Source organism: Ovis aries, chromosome 1 (genome assembly GCF_016772045.2).
Source record: "Ovis aries strain OAR_USU_Benz2616 breed Rambouillet chromosome 1, ARS-UI_Ramb_v3.0, whole genome shotgun sequence".
Lineage (NCBI taxonomy): Eukaryota > Metazoa > Chordata > Mammalia > Artiodactyla > Bovidae > Ovis > Ovis aries.
In genome coordinates, this window is record NC_056054.1 from 185,541,807 (window position 1) to 185,566,230 (window position 24,424).

The following is a 24,424-nucleotide window of genomic DNA, read 5'->3' on the forward strand; positions in this document are numbered from 1 at the left end:
CAAATTCACCATTAATCTTCTATTGCTCGTATGGTAATTATAATGAATCATTCCTCACATTCCATCCTGGCTAATACTTGAAGAGATATAATCAAGGGGAAAAAGTACAGAATATGACACACACTAATACTGGTGGCAGTCTTGATTTAAAAGAAAAACGAGGATAAGGACTACTAAATAAGATCTCATGACCTCATTTCAGCACTGTATTGCTTAGAAACCCTATACACAGGATGAACACTTAGAACAGATTTGACCAAAAAGAATTTTACTTTTCTTTCTACCTTAACATGCTTATTAAAAAAAATATATATATGGAAATGCAGAACAAAGAAAATAAAATCACCTATACTCTTCTTATTCAAACTACCATTAGCATTTTGGAATACTTCCCTGTATTAATCCAATACACAGAATTCTCTTTGCTTCTTGTTCTTTAACATGGCTGAAATCATAGTATACTACAAATCACTTATTACACTGTAACTTGGAATGACTTTGTGGATTCAAACTGCAGCTCGATTCTAAATCCAAATAGGGCACCTACGATTCTCTGAGTTTAGTGAGAGAACCTAAATATCTTCTGACTCAGATTCAAAATAAACTTTAAATACCAAGACCAAAGGATGACTTATCTCAGAACATTTAGTGTTTACTGAAAACTTAAAAAGAGGGTAGGGGAGAGAGCAATATCTTGGTCAGTGAAAGCTACAACTTATAATTCTGGCAGTAAAATTATTACTGAGGTCTTTGTTTTTAAATAATGAATAATTGGTAATAAGAGGATTTTCTGAAGTGAAGAGATGTGAAGATATTTGACGAGTTGAAGTAAAGAAACTTGAATAATACAACTTAGCAAGAGACCTACTTTGAATCTGTTAAATTACTTTACCTCTTATTATAAAAGATATATAACCAATTAAATGAACTTGTTAATGTTCAAAACAAACTGTTCTATGTACATTTTTAAATATACAAGATCTCTGATTGAAATATGTATTAAAAAGTTGAATATGTCCAACCCACAAAATATATAATGAAATATAAGAATAAACTGGGAAGGGGGATATATAGATGGCACATAACTAGAAGGTTAAAAAACTTGGTATTAAACACACACACACACACACATACACACACACACAGAGAAGAAGCTTAATCCTGACTTTGTCAGTCACATATGGAAACATGGATAAATCATTTGGCATGTTTAGCTAGAGTTTCAGAATCTATAAAACAAAAGAGTCACTCTAGCTCTAAGCCTTATTGAGATTTTTTTCCCCTCTGCATACAATCTCACAAATCAGACATGAAAAAAACTTAATAAAATCTCTCTACAATCATTTCAATTAACTATCAAAACAAAAGCTAAAGTCTTCTCATAAGTTAGTACTTATGCTCTTAGAATGGGCTCCAACTAAAAGTTGAAGTTAGGCTTTTCCAATGGCTAGTGACATCCTGTGAGTATTATCAACTGCTTTCAATGTATACTATTCATGAGACCAAATCTTCATTTTACTATTGCTCCCAAAACACCAACAGGAAAGTAAACAAGAGAAGAACACAAAATATAATCTATATATTAGTAGTTTAAAAAGAATAAAAATATATGTGATACTGAATGCTATATGATACTGAATGTATGTAAGTACCCCTAACTATGTAAAGAAATTACTTCTGAATTTTAAAGAGTAAAAATTTACATATAAGATCCTGTACTTAACGAAATTCTTTATTTGAATACTATGCATATGTACTGTCCTCATCCTACAAATAAAAACCCAGACTGGAAACTTTCTACAGGAAATCAGTGGGAATGAAGCTATTTACAATCAGTAAAACACTGATGTATAATTATCCAATTATTTTTACATGCAGAAGTCCTGTTGTACTTTGTATTCTGATAGCCACCTAGTCTCAAAATAGTTTAGTTCAAGAACAATGAGAAATCCAACTTCTAATTAACTACTGGTTAATGTATTTTTTAAAAAACTCTTTTTGACTCACCTTAGTCCAAGGATGTGCCTTAATTTGAGGGAATTTGAATTCCGTGTAGTTTGGGTTCATTTCTCTAATTTGCTCCCTTGTTGGTGTTCCCAGGACCTAGATAAAGAAAGAAAGAAATTGCCGTAATTTTCTATATACTTATAAATATAGTCTTTATGTTTTAATGTACTGGTTTCACTGGAAAAAGGAATTCCAAAGTTATAAAATATGTAACTCATTAAACAGAGCAGACTTTATAAAAAACTTCAATTTCTGACTAGAGGACCCAAGCTATAGGTAGTATACAGACTGTTATGGTAACAGTCATCAAGTTTGTATAAGAAAGGTCACTCAAAAATATTCAACTAAAAATCAGGCATCTTCGTTCTGTCTAGAAAAACAATCTATTGTGATGGCATCTGAAATGAGAGTATCTTTTATTCATTTATTCATCAGTAAAGTAAGACAAAGGTTTTATTATCAAAAAGCTAATTAGGAGAACCTTAGTCAAACATGGTCATCAATAATTCCATTCAATCACTGAATATTAAGTGAATGTCCCCGTGTACTAGGAACTATATGAAGAATACTAAGAACAAGAGAGATTCTAACTATGAGAAACTTACATATTTGTGTGCAAAAAAGTATAATACAAGATGAAATTATATTGAGCACTTCATTACCTCCAGAGCTGTATTAGGCATCAAAAGAAGGAAAGTATACGGATTTGACTGCATAAGACAGATGATGGGAAGAGACATTAAGTACTAAAAGGAGTACTTTGAAGAAAAATGACACTTATTACGTATCTTTATAACTCTAGTACCCAATATAAAACAAGTCTGTTGAAATAAAATGTTAATCCATTTAATTCAAGGACAGCTGCACAGAGGAGCAGAATGTAAAGTACTTGACCAGTGGTGAACAAACAGGGCAAACTAAGAATTTCAGGTGTTTGTTGTTATTGTTTCTAATTCTCTACTGCATTAAAACTTTCAGAACTTAGGCAAATTTTTTAAAGTTTTATTCTTCAAAAGACACTCATATGAAAACAAAACGTAAGCTAGACTGAATAGGTACTGTATAATTTAATTAATATAGAATTCTAGAACATCTTCTGCCTACAGTGACGGAAGATTCATGGTTGTGAGGAGCTGGAACAAAGTATTACAAAGAGGTACTAGGAAATTATTAGGGGTAATAAATATAATACAACTTCCTTTCCTTCCTGTAGTAGAATTCCAGCTTTACAAGAAACAAAGAGTATTGAGAAGGAAAATATCTGGTCTTTGTAACTGTAGCTATCAGATTATTTGTAAATTGGACTCTTGATGAAGGGTGTGTATGTGTACATGTATGGGAAAAAGGGGAAAGAGTGAAAAAGAAGAGAGAGTGAACTTATTGATAATTCTGCCTTCCAAATCCAACTCCTCTGGATTTTTTTAAATGCTAAAGAAAAACAACAGCAATGTTAAAAAATGAGTATTTAAAATGCATCCTTTTAGTGATGCTACAATCCACTAATTTCATTTTAAGACATATACTCTAATCTAGAGAAACTCTTTATAATGTATATTAGTCTGTAATAGGGGCCTCCCTGATGGCTCAAGCAGTAAAGAATCTGCCTGCAATGAAGGAGACATAGGAAACGGGGGTTTGATTCCTGGGTCGGGAAGATTCCCTGGAGGAGGGCTTGGCAACCCACTCTAGTCTTCTTCCCAGGAAAACACCATGGATAGAGGAGCCCCGTGGCTAAGGTCCACGGGGTCACAAAGCGTAGGACACAACTGAAGTGACTGAGCACACACACAGTCTGTAATAATACAGCACTGCAGGCAAAAGCAAAAATCCAAAAGTGGAATTAATAAATAAAGTGTGGCACAGTCATACAATGATATACTAACCGGCAATGAAAATAAATGAACTAGAGCAACACATACCTTATTGGATGAATTTCACACAGTGGTGAATTTTCACTCAAGAATAGCTTTATGTAAAGTTTAAAAACTGGAAACACTAAACTATGTTTTAATTTACATGAAAGTGAAAGGGAAGTGAAGTGAAAGTTGCTCAACCATGTTTGACTCTGCGAATCCATGAATTCCATACACTCCATGGAATTCTCCAGGCCAGAACACTGGAGAAGGTAGCTGTTCCCTTCTCCAGGGGATCTTCCCAACCCAGGGATCAGACCCAGATCTCCCACACTGCAGGCAGATTCTTTAACCAGCTGAGCCACTAGGGAAGCCCAAGAATACGGCAGTGGGTAGCTTATCCCTTCTCCAGGAGATCTTCCCAACCCAGGAATTGAACTGGGGTCTCCTGCATTGCAGGTGGATTCTTTACCAGCTGAGTTACCAGGGAATCCTTTAGTTTACATAGTTAAACTAAATCAAAAGCATGGGAATATTCACTAGAAAAATCAAGTATAGATTATTTAGCTTACTAGAAATAATAGAGGAGGAGGGACTATGCCTGGGGTGGGCATAAGTAGTTCTCTAATTCTAATTCTTAGTATGAGTAGTACTTACATGGATAGTCATTTTATTATTATGCTTTAAACTTAATACATTTTTATATATTTTTGTATTATGATATATTTCACAATAAATAATAATGACACTTAAGAAATGCCCACTCTCAAATCAGTATTTTTTGTGCAGTCTCCCCTTATTTATTCAGCACTTTGTTAGCACAAGGCACAGTCCTAACTCCCTACAAGCTGGTAGAAATGCCAAAAGAAATGAAGGGTTGTATATAGACCATCAGTAAATCCATCTTTTTACTGTATGAACATAGACCATATGAATTTATCGGCTATTTGGCTGACTTTTCCATATTGCATAATGGAAAATGTATAATACTGTATAATGAAAAAGGCAGGATGCTCCTTGAAGTGAATGTTTCAATTTGTATATGCTTTTTATTATAACCTAAGAATATTCCTGGTGGAAGTAAATCTGTGAAATACACAACAAACATGTGTGAGAAACACATGACATGAACACAAGGTTTGCTTAAATAAACATATGTTACAATAACTTATTTTATGTGAAAGCAAGAAAGTATATTATATGTGTGCATATGTGAAGTCACTCCCATATTCTCCCTAAACTGTCTCACAGCCACTTAGATCTAAACATTTATCCCAAATTTTATATGTGAAAAATTTCACATATGAAAAAGCTGCATCTTTTTTAAAACAGTGAAAATGTCTTCCCTTTATACTACCAATTCTCTAATATTTTTCAATACTACATTTGTTTCATCACATTTCCACTCCTCCATGCATATATCAATCCACTTTATTTTCTGATGCATCTGAATATCAGTTGCAGACATTTAATTATGTAGTATATATATAATTAACTAAGGTTCAGTATTTCTGACCTTTTCATCTAAGCATTTTTTATATAACTAGAATTCTCACTCAATATATACCAGTGCATGGATGTGGAAAAAATCTTTTATCACAATGGGAGATTATCTGCTTAGATGAATAGTTATGATACAAAAAAGATTCTTAATTATACTTCTGATTGATGGTCAGAGTTTGTGTTCTTTATCTTTAAACTGTGGATATTTGTGACTTTTAAGAAACTTAATTACTATTAATATCTAGTAAATGGAATCATTGATATATTCACTATTAATTACTTAAAAGCAATTAACCAAATAAACTAGCATATCACCACAAAATGGCAAAGGGTATCTTATTATTGTTACAGCCACATGACCTTGAATCACTAGAGCTATTTGATGGACAAAGTGAAATTCCAATGTAGCTATCTGTTTTATGTTTAATTTCTCCTGTCAAATATACAACTATTGTAATAATTTTTCTATTCTTTTTCTTGTCATCTTGAAAAGCACATTCTCCCCAGGCTAGCTAATAGAGATGAAAAGTAGATGGGAGATCCAGGGATTAGCCAACTTTTTTTAAGGGCCAGAAAGTAAATACCTTAGGCTTTGTGGGCCAGAGAGCCTCTATTACTAGTCACTTCCACTACTGTAGCACATGTGATTATTTCACATGTAGAATTTTGATTGGAATGTTAAATGGCAGGAAGTCCTATGGATGTGCACATTGTAAGTAATGTATTGCCTAGAATTTTTAAACTCAGGGCCTAAGTTGTAGAACATCCTTGTTATAGAATTACTTTGTGTATAAATACTGTGCTAACTAACAGCCTTACATAATAAAGTATAATTCTGTATAAGTTGGCATCAGTAGCTCAATAAATCTGGAATATCATGCAAAAGTTTGCATTATTTTAAAAAAGACATCTCTTTTTAGTAATTGCTAAGTAACTGATATTAGAATTATTCTCTACAGTAAAACAATTAGAAAACTGACTGACAAAATATTCTTTAAAGGAGAAGGTAAATATGATTCAAAAGAAGGGAGTAGGAAACTCGTCAACAAATATAGGTACAAAAATGACAGAGGGCAGAATTGACAAATGAGGGCATAAAACAGCTATTATAATGAGGAGACAAACAGAGGATTAAAAAAGAAATACAGTAACTGCACAGTTGAAAAGTATGATATGTGAAGTTAAAATTTTCCTGGAGGTCTAACAACAGATGAGACATCACAGAAGATAATCAGTGAACTTAAAAAACAAAACAAAACAACAGAAACAATCCAAGCTGAAGCATGGAGGTACAACAAGCTCGAAAAACATAGGTACATGTGACTGGAGTCTAAGAAGGGGCTCGGGGGAACAGATGTCAAAAAAATATTTGAAGAAATAGTGGCCAGCATTTTCCCAAATTTGATGAAAATGCCATGAAATCTAAACAGTATAAAAGCCACTGATAAAGGGAAAGTTTTCACCAAAGCAAAGAGATACATTTTATACAGTCAACAATAATACCAGCCAACTTATCAGAATCAATGCAAGCCAGAAGAAAACAGAGACCCCTCTCAAAAAAAAAAAAAAAAAAGAAAGAAAGAAAGAAAGAAAGAAAGAAATGAGAAACTGGAAACCAAGAAATTCCATATCCAGTAAAAATATCCTTCAAAAGAATGACGGGAACAGAACCAAGATGTCTTGATTTCCAGTTCTCTCCATCAATCAAACCACATAATAAAACTCAGGGCTACTTCTCTCCTTGAAACAGTGAAAAAAATAAAATAAGACATTGTTAAGCGAACAAAAGCTAAGAGAGTTTGTCTCCAGATTTTCACTACAAGAAAATACTTTAGGATGAAAGAAAACGAATGGTCATTCCTATCTACACTAAGGAATAAAGACCACCAAAAATTATAAATATGGACTATATGTATGACATTTCCCTTTTGCTTTTATTTTTTTGAGTTGGTCACTACTGTATTCATTTGTTTTTTATTTTTAATTGAAGGGTAATTGCTTTACAGTATTGCATTGGTTTCTACCAAACATCATCATGAATCTCCCCCTTGCTTTTAAACTGGTTTAGAAGAAAACAGTGTTTAAAGCAAAATAAAGTATTATAGAAGTAAAATGTATGACAACAAGAGCACAATGGACAGGAAGGGGAAATGGAAATACACTATTGTAAGGTTCTTACTTTATATGCAAAGTGGTATATCTGTATACTGTGGTATATTTGTAGACTGTATCTGATAGAGTAGGATGCCTATGTTCAATCTTAGAACAAATTTTAAAAAATGTAACATGGCAATCAATATAGCTTAAAAAGCCAACAGGGAAAATGAAAAACACTCATTATAAGCTACAAGATAGCAGTAAAAAGGGAGAGGAAGAAACAAACAACAAAAAGAAAACAATTACCAAGGTGGAATACTTAAACCCAACCATATTAATAATTACACTGAGTGTAAATGGTCCAAACACTCCAATTAAAGGCAAAAATTATCAGACTCAATGCAATATCAGGAAACTGTAGACTTCAGTACAAGGAAATTAAACAAAAATAAAAAGGGACATTTCCTAATGATAAAGGCAAGTTTAAGACTAAATTTAAAATTATTATAAATACTGTATGTTGATGAAAATGTAAAACACTGAAACTCTTATACACTGCTGGTGGAAGTGCAGAACAGTGAAACTGCTCTGGAAAACAGTTTGATGATTTCTTACAAAGTTTACACACATTTATCATACGACAGCAATTTCAGTCCTGTTCTTTATTGAAGAGAAATGTAAACACAGGTTTGTTTAGACAAAAAGAGAAGCTTTACTCATAACAGCCAAAACAGAAACAAGTCAAACACTAATCCACAGGTAAATGGATAAACAACTCTTAGAATAGGTAATACAAAGATGGAAAAATCACAAAAACATGATGTTGAACTAAAAAAGCCAGATACAAAACACACACACACACACACGAAACCATTCATATGAAATTCTAGAACAGGAAAAACTAACCTGCAGTGACAGAAAGCAGACTAATGGTAACCTGAAACAAAAGATGGGAGACTGCAAAGGTACACAAACAGGGTGATCAACTGTCCCAGCTTACCTGGGACTATCCTGGCAGATCCCTCAGTCTTGAGACATTTGGTTACCCTAGGCTGTACACAAGAACATGTTTGGGTATGACGGAAATGTTCTAAATCTTGACCAGGACAGTAGATATGTCTGTCAAAACTCATTAAACTGTACACTTAAAATTGTTATATTTTATTGTATGTAAACTACATCACTATGAAATTAATTTAAAAAGTAAAAAACAGACCATTATGTAATTCGTGATGCCATTACTATACTAAATACAACCATGTTTATCTTTCTTCTGTTGCTATTTTAAGCCTAGCATTAAAAGTATCAGAGTCTGCCAAACCTTAAAATCAGAATTATTTTATATACAGTACACAGTCTTTAAGAAAGCAAAGATGTGAGTTAAGATGCAAAGGAATGTAAGGATGCAAAGGTAAGACATAATTGAAAGGCATTAAAAAATTTTTTTCAGTCTAAGTCACTCCACTCAATAAAAATATTTACTGAGTGCCCTTGCTCAAGGAACTATAGGGCAGAAAGACTTGTACATTATAGTTAGTTGTTCAGTCATATCTGACTCTTTGCGACCCCATGGACTGTAGCCCTCCAGGCTCCTCTATCCATAGAATTCTCCAGGCAAGAATACCCACTGGAGTGGGTAGCCATTCCCTTCTTCAAGGGATCTTCCCAACCCAGGGACTGAATCTGCGTTTCCTACATTGCAGGCAGATTCTTTACCACCTGAGCCAACAGGGAACCCCCGTACATTATAAATCAACTTCAAACAGCCAAGATCAGTACAACAAAATAAGCACAGACATCTATGAGGTGAAAGTGCTACAATGAACTGGAGTAAGAAAAAGTTTCAGGAAAGGATGCTGGAAAGAGAGACAAGAGCTAATTTTACTAAAGGAATCTAGGAAGCAAATGAATCAGATGCACGTTCTATGCACTCTAGATATGAGGTAGGAAATAGCATGATTTGGGTAACTGTATCAGTTGAGTGTTGACAGAGAATAAGGATTAGATAATGGATGAATGGCAACATTAAAGTCTTAAAGGTTAACAAGTGAAAGATTATGAAGAGCAAAGATTCTGAATGCATCATAATCTGCAATCAATAATAAACTACTACAACAAAAAACAAGTCAACTATCCCATTTCTATTTCTGAGTATATCTTTCATATATTAAGCTTCTACTAGGTTCAGAGTATATTTCTACTTGATTTATTTTAGCTGATTTATATTTGGAAACCCTGAAATCATATACTTAAAACTTTTCCATTTTACAGATTAAAAAAAAAAAAATGAATGTTTGACATGGACCTTAACACTTCAGACACAAAACAAGTCTCAGGGTTCCCTCAAATTTTAAGAGATGGAAGCTTAGTTTTTCCCCAGAAACTTTTAAGACTAAAGGTACATTTAAAAAATAATTATTATTTCTGGACTTTCTAAAAACTGAGTGCCCACAACTTAAAGGAAATGAAACTGCACATAATAGTTTTACGTACTTTTCTATAATTATGGTATCTCTTACATAGTAAAAGGAGGGGGATGTTCAAAATAATCACACTATTGGAAAGAGTATGTACTCTGAGTTATCTGCTAATTAGAATATGATCTTTCCATTTATTGCAAAAAAGCATTTTTTAAGTCTACTATCCTAGAACGTCAAGGGGGGTAGGTGGTGCAAAGACTCAAAGATCAGAGATTAGCCTGTCACAACCCTTTGGGAAGTTGCTCATCTTTTATGATTAAATCAATTATTCCAGTCCCGTCACATTTGTTGTACCATTTTTTTTCATTCATTTAGCTTCAAGTTTATCTAGACACCAATAAATATCAAGTGATGAATTACGATTCATGTCTTCAAAGAAATAAAGCCAAGAATCATCTGACAAAAGCTCTGAAATACACTTCTTTCACAGCTTTGCGTTTTAATAGCCCAACACCAGAGGTCGCCAAACTTCAGCAATAGAACTTCACGTGTGGCCTTTAAAACAAACGTGAAGCCAAAGAAATTCTATTAGAAATCTCTGTTACTCCTCTGCTTAAAATCCTTCAGTGGCTTCCAAGTGCTTACAGGCTAAATGAATGAAAAAAAATGGTACAATACAATAGACCTGACTTCACTAAGCATCCTTGTCCAAATTAGCATGTACACCCTCCATTCCCTTCCTTTCTCTCAATGGTGAGTATCTTTGCATGTTTCAAGATTCAGTTCAAGAATTTCCTCTTAAATGAAATCTTTCCAGATAGGATTCTCTTCGAATAGCATACTTCTGCCTCTGTACTCTGATCGGACTTCTGGGGTCAGACCTGCCTTACCTCCCCTCAATAAGTCTCTGAACTCCTTGAGGGCAAATAGGCCCAAATGGTTCACTAAATCAACATGCTGTTAACGTGATGTACCCTGAACGACTGAAAGGATACATGGCCATAATGAATTAAATCAAAGCTTTTAAAATAAGCAGATAAAAAATTGTATAACAGAGGCAAGAGGGATTTCTGCATAAAAGAAATGTTTATTCAAATTGGATAACTGTCAGGTTGACTGTCTATATCGTAAATGTGACAATGTGAAAATCAAAAAACATGTCACTGAGCTACTCTATTTCAAAATATCAGTACTCTACTGACATTCCTGGAATCACCACATTTTCACTTCCAAAGGACTGATATGATATATTATGCTCTCTGGTATATCCCTACAAGTTACAGGTTTTAAACTTTTTAAATACACTATAGGTAGGCAGCTAAAATCCATCAAAACAAGACAAGTGAAGTCGCTCAGTCGTGTCTGACTCCTCGCAACCCATGGACTGTAGCCTACCAGGTCCTCCAACCCATGGGATTTTCCAGGCTAGAGTACTGGAGTTGGTTGCCATTTCCTTCTCCAGGGGATCTTCCCAACCTAGGAATCGAACCCGGGTCTCCCACATTGCAGGCAGACGCTTACATGCAGATTTTATACAGTTTCTATCGACCTCTCCTATAATAAATGAGTGAGATTTTGGTATAAGGATTTTTTGGTGAGGTTTGCAATGTTTCTTTCTCAGGGTTTTCCTCTGATTTCCAAAAGGCAAGGAACCCACCCCGCCCAACCCATCCCCAAAGCTATAGCAGCAGCAGTAGCACAATCATTAAAATCCCATTAGGAATATCAGTGAAGAAAAGAACATCAAGCTGTCATGTTATTTTGAATACAACAAAAGTATCTGAATAAATCATTCAAAAGTATTTGGCTAAAGTATTTATTCAACCGAAACTAGTACAGGAGGGTCCCTTTATGTGTCCATGATTTACTCTATTTACCCCCGTGCCACCTGTCACTTAACTGGATCTGAGTGCTTTGCAAAGCTATGGTCAGTTTACTGCCTTTCTTAAAATATGGTGGAAACAGCAACACACCCTTATTGGAAGTTCTGCAGGTAGATGTCTTCAAGCTTGTCTTAAAAAACAAAGCTTTGAGATTTACACCCCTCTACAGAACTTCCTTCTTTTTTAGTATATTCAGTGCTGTACAACCATCAACTGCTATCTGATTTCAGAACATGTTTTCATCCCCAAATTAAACCCTGAACCCATGAGCAGTCACTTCCATTTCTACTCTCCCCAATTATTGACGACCATTAATCTACTTTCTGTCTCTACAGATGTGCTTATTCTGGACATTTCATATAAATGGAATCACATTAACATGTGTTCTTTTGTGTTTGATATTTTCTGTGATAGTGTCTGTATTTGACACTTTTCATTCATCAGCTGATGGACAACTGAAATGTTTATACTTTTTTGGCTATAAATAATACTGCACAAACCTTTATGTGTAAGTTTTTTTGCAGATAAATGTTTTCAAATTCCTATGAAGGGAATTGCTGGGTTGTGTGGTAACCCTATTATTTTGAGGAAGTGCAAAACCATTTTTTGTTTATACCATTTTACCATCCCTCGGGCAATGTATCAAAGTTTCAACTTCTCCACATCCTTTGGTAAGGGTTCCCAGGTGGCTCAGAGGGTAAAGATTCCGCCTGCAACGCAGGAGACGCAGATTGAATCCCTGGGTTGGGAAGATCCACTGGAGGAGGGCATGGCAACGCACTCCAGTAATCTTGCCTAGAGAATCCCATGACAGAGAAGCCTGGTAGGCTACAGCCCATAAGGTTGCAAAGAGTCAGACACAACTGAAAAACTAAGCACGCACAGTACCAATACCAGTCATTGTGGGTCTTTCTAATACCAGTCATTGTGGGTCTGTATCTTGGCCACCCTAATAAATATGACCTAGTACTCACTGTGGATCTGACTTGCGTTTCCCTAATGACCAACAATGTCAAGCATCTTTTTGTGTGTGTCCTCACTGGTCACCTGTATGTCTTCTTTCGAGAAATGTTAATTCGGATCTTTTGCCCATTTTTCTCTTGGGCTGTCTCTTTATGGTTGAGTTGTAAGAGTTTCTTATCCTAGATACAAAGTCCTTATCAACAACGTTCTGTGTATTGTCTTCTAATTTTCTGGATGGTAGCCTTTGGGAAACAAATTTTTAAATTTTGATGGAGTTCAATATGTACATTTTTTCTATTGTCACTTGTGCTTTTGGTTTTGTATCTAAAAAAAAAATCATTTACACTTATGTTTCTTTCTAAGAGTTTTACAATCTTGGCTCTAGGCCTATACATTTTGAGTTAATTTGTGTACATGGTGTGAGACGTAGGGGTCCAACTTCATTCTTTTGCATATGGATATCCAGTTGCCCAAATATAATCTGTTAAAAAACTACTGTTTCCCCATTGAACTGCCCTGGAACCCTTGTCAAAGGTCATCGGACCATAAACATAAAGATTTATTTGTAGACATTCAATTGTACTGCATTGACCTACATGCCTACACTCATGTCGGGACTAAACATTCTTACCCCCCTTTCTTGAGGTTTAACTGACAAAACTGTAAGACATACTAAATGAACACAGTGGTGATTTTATATACATACACATTGTGAAAGTATACTTATCATCTAGTTAATTAACATATTCATCACCTCACACTTTTCTTTCTTCTCTTCCTTCTTCTGGTGAGAACATTTAGGTCAATAGTGTTATCAACTATAACCACCATGTTTTACATCAGATTCTCAGACCTCATTCATCTTAGGAAATCTGTCCTCTTTACCAACCTCTCCTCATTTCCTCCACTCCCTAAACCCCAGGGACAGCCACTTTTCTACTCTCTATGATTGACTTTTTTCCTTTTCCTTTTAGAATCTACATACAGGTGGATGCCATGGAGTAGTTGTCTTTCTCTGTCTGGCTTATTTCATTTAGTATAATGCCCTAAGGTCCATCCATCCATGTTATCAAAAATGGCAGAATTTCCTTCCTTCTAGTGGCTTAATAATATTCCACTGTAGATGCACTATCTTGATTACTGCAGTTATAAAATGAGTTTCAAAAGTGGGAAGTATGACTTTTCTTCCCTAATAAAATTTTATATTTGGCAACAAGTACTTTCCTTCCCCCAAAAAGTTGATTACTGTTTCGATTATGCAAATTATTCACCATAAAGTAAAACAAAGTCATTCTTGGTTAATACATATTTATGGTGGTCATTTTTTTTCCCCCTAGGTGAATGACAGCTATAGTTGTATGTTCAAGGTAAGGGTATAGAACAAAAAGAGGGGTGGCAGATGGGATGAGAATCCCTTGGGTTAAAAAAAAACAAACACCTCACTATATTTTCCAAACTTGTAAAAAAAAAAATCACACTCCCGTTTGAGACACGTAAACATTTTATACACACATCCCCCAGCTCTTGCTTCCTCTGAGAATCACTAACACTATAGTTCTTAGTGTTATAGCTTTTGTGGTGGTACAGCACCACAAGCCAAGATTTTCTTTGTGTTTTCCTTCTATTATACTTATCAATAAAACAGTAAGAATTATGTTTTTTAAATATGAAATATCAATCAGTATGCTTTTAACAAAATAAATGCCCCTCTACAAGAGTCCAGTGTTTCTTTATGTTGAACCCTGAAAATAAACAAATATACAGAGGAACTCAAATTGCCACCATGGAGAAGAATCTACAGTTGGTAAGTAAAGTGTATTATATTCCTCAAAGAGTAATTTTGTGGATGGTCTTCTGACTCAGGTTCTAAAATCTAACTATTAACACAACAGTTTTGACGTGACAATGTCATGAAACTTAGGTTTATGAGAAAAAAGTTTCTTTGAATAAATAAAACATATTCTGGCAACTTAGTAAATCATTTTATATACTTATTTTGGGTAAATTAATTTCAAATGAATGTCATTATTCTCAAGTCAAAAGCTAACTAGGTCACATTGCCATGACACCACTTTTTCATGCCTGGGCACACTTACATAGAAGCATATAGCGATTTAACCAAGTATGAGTAAGTTACTACAGAGTCAGTAAAGTTTCATAGTAGCAACATAAAATTGATGTTTCTTCTGGCCTATATACAACATATTAATGTAAAGATGCAGTTGAGAAATTTTACATTAAAATGATTTTTCTAACACTCATTTACTTATTTTTAAAATGTTGACATTATGTGTGTAGTATTTATACTGCAGGCAGTTACTATAAACTGTAACCATTATCCTTTGCATCTAGTATAGGGATATTTAATCTAGATATTAGACATGAGCTTCAGGAAGTCCAAGGTTCACCTAATATTATATGCCAAATTTTGGCATATATGTTTTTCTGGGGGAGAGTCCATTGCTATGAAAGATTTTCAAAGAGGTCCATGATGCAAAAGTGACTAAAAGTCACTGCTCCAGTCAGTAATAAACACAGAAAAATGTAAACAATAAAACAAGAATGAAAAAAGCAATAAAATATTTACATATATATTGCATATTATATATTACAAGTAAAAATCTGTACCATGTGGTATGCTTACTAGTTCTGGCGAGTGGAAAAGGAAGAGAGAACTAAGTTTAACATGTTGTCCCTGTAGTCTGTTAACAAGAAGAGCTCTATGACAACAAAAGAAATACCATCAGGTAACATATGCTGCTGCTGCTGCTGTTCCAAATACATGTTAGCAAAGATATATCATGGATCCATCAAAAAACTTGGGAAGAAAAGTATTTTATACTTATTAAATTCTCATTAAATTAGTCTCTTAGACCTCTGTCTGAAAGACTATTTGATGGTGAAAATGTCAAGCCAGGAGACAGGGCATACACAGGTGCTAAACAATCCATAATATGGAGATAACGGAAAGCTAGTGTTTGCAAAGCAAAGTGATGAAGATAACACTGAGCTGTACTTGAAAGCAAAGGAATCCACTTTTATAACCTTGACTAATTTAGATGAAGTACAATTAAACTTAATCCAAAGACATCATAAACTGATTTAGTATATTCATTACAATAGGATTTAGGAGCATTTTCCTTTATTTTGTGGTCACACTTGAAAAACACTAAATTAAGTGGGTTCTAGATAATAAGCTGACATTAAGTATTATATTGTTTCTCCTAGAGCTACAAAATTCCATGAATAGAGGACACCAACTTAGCTAAAGATGAATCAGACAGGATTTTCCTACCACCCAACCCTTCCCAGATATGGCAGTCATAATATTCATCTTCATCATCATCATCACCTTGCTAGGATTAAACGGTTAAATGTGGTAATATGTGTAAAGTGCTGAGGTCAGTGCCTGGTGCAGAGGAAGTTCTCACTGAGTAGCAGCTTTTATGATTAGCAGTATTTTACCAATATTTGAAAATGCAGACTTCTGAGGGGGCAGATAATCACTCATCTATTTGTCTAAATTATCCTGCAAAGCCCCTGGTGGCTCAGACAGTAAAGAATCTGCCTGCAATGCAGAAGACCTGAGTTTGATCCCTGGGTTGGGAAGGTTCCTTGGAGAAGGCAATGGCAACCCACTCCAATATTCTTGCCTGGAGAATTCCATGGACAGAGGAGTCTGGCAGGCTATAGTCCATGGGGTTGCAAAGAGTCACAGAGGACTGAGTGACTAACACATACTGCAAAGAGCCATCAGTCAAATCGAAAGACCAGGAAAACAATGATTTAGATAGATATTTGTAATAAAATGCAGCCCTCTTAACTCTATGTAACTGTATTTATTTGTTTACTAACAAAAGATTCTGGCATAAAACAACTGAAAACATCTATTTTTTTCAGTTCCTGGGATTACAAAAAGATGATTTTTTTTTTTAAAAAATCAGTATCACAGAACAGTAAAAAATGAACCCCCCGACTCTCTTTTAAAAATAATTTTATTTTATTTGTTTTTGGCTGTGCTTGGTCTTCACTGCTACATGCAGGCTACTCTAGCTGCAGCGCATGGGCTTCTCACTGTGGTGCTTCTTCTGCTGCAAAGCATCGGCTCTAGGGTGCATGGGCTCAGTAGTTGTAGAGCACAGGCTTAGTTGCCCTGTGGCGTGTGGAATCTTCCCAGATCAGGGATTGAACCTAATCCCCTGCACTGGCAGGTAAGACTCTTAACCACTGAACCACCAGGGAAGTCCCTCTCTCTCTTTAATCTCACTCTCCACTGCTAAATCTTTTTCTTTCTCAAGCTTTTTAGGTACCACAAGAAATGAAGTTCACCTACTTAACTATAATAAAATAATCGAAAGATTATTTGGATCTCACTGTTTTCCAGAAACTTTCAAATTCCTAAAGTTTCTGCTAGAGGTAAGATTCTGCTAGTTCTTACCTGTCTAAGAACCATTTATGTAAATATCTAAAATGAGATTTAATTACTACTAAGAGAAAAGTATGACATGAACTTATTTACCAAAGAGAACCAAACTCACAGACTTTGAAAACAAACGTATGGTTACCAAAGAGGCAAAGGACAGGGGAGGGATAAATTAGGAGTTTGAGATTTGAGATTAGCAGATACAAACTACTATTATATATAAAATGACATACAGCAAAGTCCTACTGCATAGCACCGGGAACGATATTCACTATCCTGTAATAAACTATAATGGAAAAGAATACACACACCCCCACACACACCCGAATCACTTTGTCCTACTGCATAGCACCGGGAACGATATTCACACACACACACCCGAATCACTTTGTCCTACCGGGAACGATATTCACACACACACACACACACACACACACACACCCCCGAATCACTTTGTCCTACCGGGAACGATATTCACACACACACACACACACACACACACACACACACACCCCCGAATCACTTTGTCCTACCGGGAACGATATTCACACACACACACACACACACACACACACACACACACCCCCGAATCACTTTGTCCTACCGGGAACGATATTCACACACACACACCCCACCCGAATCACTTTGTCCTACTGCATAGCACCGGGAACGATATTCACTATCCTGTAATAAACTATAATGGAAAAGAATACACACACACACACACACACACACACCCACCGGGAACGATATTCACACACACACACACACACACACACACACACACACACACACACACACACCCCCGAATCACTTTGTCCTACTGCATAGCACCGGGAACGATATTCACTATCCTGTAATAAACTATAATGGAAAAGAATACACACACACACACACACACACACACACCCCGGAATCACTTTGCAGTACATCATAAACTGACACAATGTTGTAAACCAACTATACTTCAACAAAAATTTTTTAAAAGCATCTACATGCTCAATGTCATGTTTTTCTAAAAGACATCTATCCAAATTTAAAAGTCTAGTTACTATAGCTATGAAGGCTATAGAGAAAGTCTATTATCAGAGAGGTGTACTCTAACTACTTCTGCCTTTAAAACTTCCATTAATTAGAAAGACATGGTCAACTTATTACAAAGCATAAGTAAATATTTATGAAATAAATTATATCTCTAGGAACATTTATACATTTAAAATTAGAAATTCTACAAAATGACTGGTTTCTATCAAACATTCAGTTCTGTGATATTTTAATCCCAAAACTGAACTCTAGACTGAAGCTCACCTTTCCTTACTTGAAATTTGTGTTTTAAAATTTGGAGGGGGAAAAGAAACTATTAGTAAAAACTACAGCAGTCCCAGTTCCAGAATTTCTAGACTGCATCATCTTCAGTTCATCTGGGGAATTTGAGGGACATCTTACATTTATGTAAGGAGTTAATCAAATCTTTGAGAAGCTAAATATATAATTTTTTTAAAGCAATCATTTATCACTGTACTTTCACATTATTCTTCTCAGAATCAATTATATAATTCAGAATAGAATCTACAGTCAAATCCATGCAGTCAAAAAAAAAATCATTTCGTCAACATACACTTCTTCACATGAGAAATACAATTAATTATTTAGTAAAACAAAAAAGTCCAGAAAACAGATGGCACTTTTGTTTCATCATACATATGCACAGAAAAGAGTATAAAATATTCATAGAAGTTATTTTTCATGATGTACTAGAACAGTGATTACTTTTGTTCTTCTTGTATTTGTGTCTGGGTATGTTTTCTGCATTGAGCACATAAAATTATAGCATACATAATGATAAAAAAAGCAATCAACATAAAAAAAAATACTACCTTCTTTAAATCTTCAGAAGACTTTTTCTAAATAACCCCATTGGTATGACTGACGACAGAGGTGCCAATGGACAATGCTATATCACTGAACCTATGCTTGTGAAGTTTCTGACAGATGTTCTCCCAAAATGTTTTATTTTCCCCAGGTATCTGAAACCACATCAGATATTTCTTAAGATTATTTTAACTAGTATGTTAAGGAATAATTTAAGAAATCTTATTATCTGAGCCTTCCCAAACAAAATCTCTCTTATCTACAAATGCTTTGAAAAGTTAAGAACTTTTTGATACTCGGAGATTAAAAGGTAAATGAGATTCTGATTTGATAAGCCTCTGTATGAAATCAGTCTCAGAAAGCTAGGTGTTTTTCATGCTTAAAAATGATTTTTCATGACTTTCAATGCCATATTGCCCTATACTTCAAATTTACTCTGAAGATATTTTAATTTTACTCTCAATATTCTGTAAAAGCGTTGTTTGAGGATAGACAGGGAGAAGACTTAAAGGTTATGCTAAGTTAGCTCAGTTTATAATACTCTATGTTACTTATTCTATGAATTATTGGCATTGACATCCAAGTCAATGAAGTTTAATAAACAACATATACAATAACAATCACACTAACTTTTCTTATTAATTCATAGATAATTCCAAATTCATGGATGAACACTAATCTAGCAGCTTAATTTAGCTTAAATATTCCTTCAAAACTATTGTGGTGCCTCTGGATATTAAAACATAACAATAAAAGAAAGTTCCTGCTCAGAAAGTTTGTCGTTCAGTCACTAAGTCATGTCTGACTCTTCGTGACCCCATGGACTGCAGCACGCCAGGCTTCCCTGTCCTTCACTATCTCCTGGAGTTTGCTCACACTCATGTCCATTGATTGAGTCAATGATGCTATCCAATCATCTCATCCTCTATGGCCACTTTCTCCTCCTGCCCTCAATCTTTCCCAGCATCAGGGTCTTTTCCAATGAATCAGTTTCTCACATCAGATTAGAGCTTCAGCTTCAGTTCAGAAAGTTTATAATTAGGCAATTCTACTACTTATAAAATTTATAAGTATGATTGTTCCTTTTCTGAATAAACTCAAATTCAAAGAAAAGAGTGACTATTTTATGGGTTTGGGGGTATATCAGCTACCTCCAGATACTCAAGAGGAATATGCTCATGAGGTTTTCAAGAAAGAAAATGGACAGAGAGCAGAGAAGAACAGTAACATAGATTCCCTAGTTTTCAAAAGAACTAAGGGCTCATGACTAATATCTCAGAAAAACTGAGACTGGAGTTGGGCACCTGGGAGATCACTTTTCACAGAAAACTCAGATTTATTCTTGAAGTCCTGATTAGCAGAAATGGCAATATTTGCTTAAAATATGAAACGTCTTAATAACATTTAACTTTGAAAGCTAACCTATACAACTCTTTTCTGACATACAACTTAGATCAGGAAAACTGGAACAGTTACATTAGAATTAGTTATGCATTCTTATTTCAATGAAACATCATAGATATTCAATATGTAAAGTACAAATGTACAGATAGGATCAACAAGATTTAGAGCAATATTAAACACATAAAATTACACGCACAAAATTCCTACAATGTTTATTAACTTCCATGCAGTAAGATTTAAGAGCTATACTACAATGTTTATTAACCTCCATGCAATAAGATTTAAGAGCTATACTACACACACACCACACCCTTACAATGTCTATTAATTAACCTCAATGAAATGTATAACTTTGGGTCACCAAATGGGTGGTAATTAATACTGATATTTTATCTACTCTGGGTGGTATTGCTTAAAAACTGTAAAAAGGGCTGAGAAGTTTGATATTTCAAACTGCCCTGGGATGTTGTTTAACATCCATTATAACACCTTCAAAGTATCTATAGATAGTGATCTCGGACCTTATCTAGGTGATGACAATGTATAAGCGCAAGATGACAAGATAATATATAAATGAGAAGTGTTTTGTTTTAGAGTTGTCCTACTACAACAAATTAATCATGGACAACCTGCAACAAATAAGCCCTAAATAAAAATGAAGTCATAAACCATCAATAACAAACTGACAGTGTCTACTAAAATTAAATAAGAACAGATATTAGTAGAAAACAGAATTAGGAAGGCTGACAAAAAGTGGTAAAATAAGATTTGGACTTAAAGGTTTGTAAGATATGATGGCAAGCATGAAATATATGACTTATCATAGTTATCCAGCTTAGCTTCTAAGCAATTTCATCTGTGTTAATCTCATGTATGAATTCATCAAAATTAGTGACAAAGAATAAACCATCACACGGTTCTAAACTATAACTGGTAGAGAAATGACACAGTTCTAATAAGCTAAATATAAATGCCAAATTGAATGGTGATATGTACAGAGAACTGCAGTGTGGTAAATTCAAATACATCAAACTGAAAGCCTGGGGATAGAAGAAATGCTGATTAGTTGTGCTGACTTGATTGGTCAGTAAACTATGGCCCAATCCTGTTTACATAGGACCCATGACTGTGTGGACCACAATAAATTGTGGAAGATTCTGAAAGAGATGGGCATACCAGACCACCTGACCTGCCTCTTGAGAAACCTATATGCAGGTCAGGAAGCAACAGTTAGAACTGGACATGAACAACAGACTGGTTCCAAATAGGAAAAGGAGTCCGTCAAGGCTGTATATTGTCACTCTGCTTATTTAACTTATATGCAGAGTACATCATGAGAAACGCTGGGCTGAAAGAAGCACAAGCTGGAATCAAGATTGCCAGAGAAATATCAATAACCTCAGATATGCAGATGACACCACCCTTATGGCAGAAAGTGAAGAAGAACTAAAGAGCCTCTTGATGAAAGTGAAAGAGGAGAGTGAAAAAGTTGGCTTCAAGCTCAACATTCAGAAAACTAAGATCATGGCATCTGGTCCCATCACTTCATGGCAATTAGATGGGGAAGCAGTGGAAATAGCGGCTGCCTTTATTTTTGGGGGCTCACTGCAGATGGTGATTGCAGCCATGAAATTAAAAGACGCTTACTCCTTGGAAGGAAAGTTATGACCAACCTAGACAGCATATTAAAAAGCAGAGACATTACTTTGCCAACAAAGGTCCGTCTAATCAAGGCTATGGTTTTCCAGTAGTCATGTATGGATGTGAGAGCTGGACTATAAAGAAAGCTGAGCACCGAAGAATTGATGCTTTTGAACTGTGGTGTTGGAGAAGACTCTTGAGAGTCCCTTGGACTGCAAGGAGATCCAACCAGCCCATCCTAAAGGAGATCAGTCCCGGGTGTTCATTGGAAAGGCTGATGTTGAGGCTTAAACTTCAACACTTTGGCCACCTGATGCAAAGAGCTGACTCATTTAAAAAGACCCTGATGCTGGGAAAGATTGAGGGAGGGAGGAGAAGGGGATAACAGAGCATGAGATGGTTGGATGGCATCACCGACTCAATGGACATGGATTTGGGTGGACTCTAGGAGTTGGTGATGGACAGGGAGGCCTGGCGTGCTGCAGTTCATGGGGTTGCAAAGAGTTAGACACAACTGAGCGAATGAAATAACATGAACTAAGAACTGATTTTAAAGATAAACATTTGCCATCAATTCGAGGCTATGAAACACTGACTTTGAACCATGATTAAGAGAAATTTCACAGGCTCCTCAAAAGAAATTCATTCTTCTAATCAGCAGACTTGCATTACTCAACTATTACATTAATTTGAATTTCATCAATGAAAAATTTATGAAAATTTGTTTTTCTGTTTTCTGTTCTGTATCTCAGACATCCTTGACTTCCATTTTTGCCGACAAAGCCTAAAACGTTTTATCTAGCCCTTTACAGAAAGTTTGCCAACTCCTGTATTAGAATACTAATTTGAATAGTAACAAAGAATACAAAGGCTTTTAGGAAACAAGAAAATCAAACTATCTGAACTTAGATCTGAGTGTAGTGTAGGCATCAGAAAGGAAGCAGACCTGCTGAACTAAGCTGAAAGCTTCAATTTGAAACTGAAAGATGAGTTACTGAAAAAAGACGGCAAATATCAGTGATCTCAGGTTCAAATCTTAAGAAACTATATGGATAGTAAGGAAGATTCTTGATCACACATGGTGTTTTCAATCACACTTGCACAGAGTGATACCTAGCAAAATCATTTTTTCAAAAATATTTTTGCAAATCAGGTATAAGGATTTTAAAACAACTTAATCACAGTCCAGGGAATAACTAGCAAAAGTTAAAAAGAACCAACAAGGACATACTGTACAATACAGGGAAATTTGTTCAATATGCTGTAATAACCTAAATGGGAAAAGAATTTGAAAAAGAATGGATACATGTATATGTATAACTGAATCACTGTACCCGGAAATCAATGCAACAGTGTTAATCAACCACATGCCAACATAAAATAAAAATTTTTTTAATAAAAAAAATAAATACATAAAAACAAAAACTTCTGAGGCTCACTCAGCACAATAAAAACTAAATTCAAGCTGTCCAGATACAGAACAGGCTGCATTCCAAAGCAGTGCTATGATGCTTGAAATATTCAAGAAAACACTGAAAAACCACCTCCCAGGAATGTAACTAAGTAGGTTCTTTCAATGGATAGAGAATTGGAACTATAAAACTGCTAAGGAGATTTTCAATTTTCCACTTCTATGAAACATTTGGAAAATCAAGACTAAAACCCAATAGAAGGTAGGTGTTGCTTTAGACAAATTAAGCTTATAATCAACCATCTAGTGGTCTAAATATAGAAACACTGCTGCTGCTAAGTCGCTTTAGTCATGTCCGACTCTGTGCGACCCCACAGATGGCAGCCCACCAGGCTCCCCCGTCTCTGGGATTCTCCAGGCAAGAACACTGGAGTGGGTTGCCATTTCCTTCTCCAATGCGTGAAACTGAAAAGTGAAAGTGAAGTCGCTCAGTCATGTCCGACCCCCAGCGACCCCATGGACTGCAGCCTTCCAGGCTCCTCTGTCCATGGGACTCTCCAGGCAAGAGTGGGGTGCCATTGCCTTCTCCAAATATAGAAACACTAGATATTTCTAAAGGGGGAGGTTTAAGAACTTATTTAAGATATCAATATTAAAAGCTTTAAAATCTTAGTGCTGGTATTCTTAAGAGATAATATCCAATATCCAAGATAATAATACTTTGCTATGATGTTGTTAACAAAGGTTTTGATAGACCTAATAAATAAAATTATATTAAACCCATATGTAAAAATTCTGCTTCTATCAAGTGGTCTAGTAATACATACTCATTTTTTCATTTTATAAATATTTAAATACTGACTAAATATAAGCATCTCCTATGTGCTCAGCAGAGTATTACGAGCAGAGCACATGATGAACAAAAACAGAAAACAGACAGTTTCTCA

The 24,424-nt window shown here is 35.2% G+C and overlaps 1 protein-coding gene and 1 long non-coding RNA gene across 7 annotated transcripts in view; both read right to left on the minus strand.

Annotated features, from left to right (window-relative positions):
- The window catches only part of GSK3B (glycogen synthase kinase 3 beta), a 218,976-nt gene that overhangs the window by 44,138 nt on the left and 150,414 nt on the right, over positions 1–24,424 (minus strand). For all 6 annotated transcript variants that reach the window (XM_012178649.5, XM_060417607.1, XM_012180332.5 and 3 more), the window contains exon 8: positions 2,008–2,103. In XM_012178649.5, the coding sequence (XP_012034039.1) occupies positions 2,008–2,103 (96 nt within the window). The remainder of the gene's footprint in view (positions 1–2,007; positions 2,104–24,424) is intronic.
- LOC132660083 (uncharacterized) lies at positions 5,580–24,417 on the minus strand. The gene is made up of 2 exons (XR_009601302.1): positions 17,887–24,417; positions 5,580–17,749 (listed from the first exon to the last, which is right to left on the minus strand). It is a non-coding gene; the product is annotated as an uncharacterized LOC132660083 (long non-coding RNA).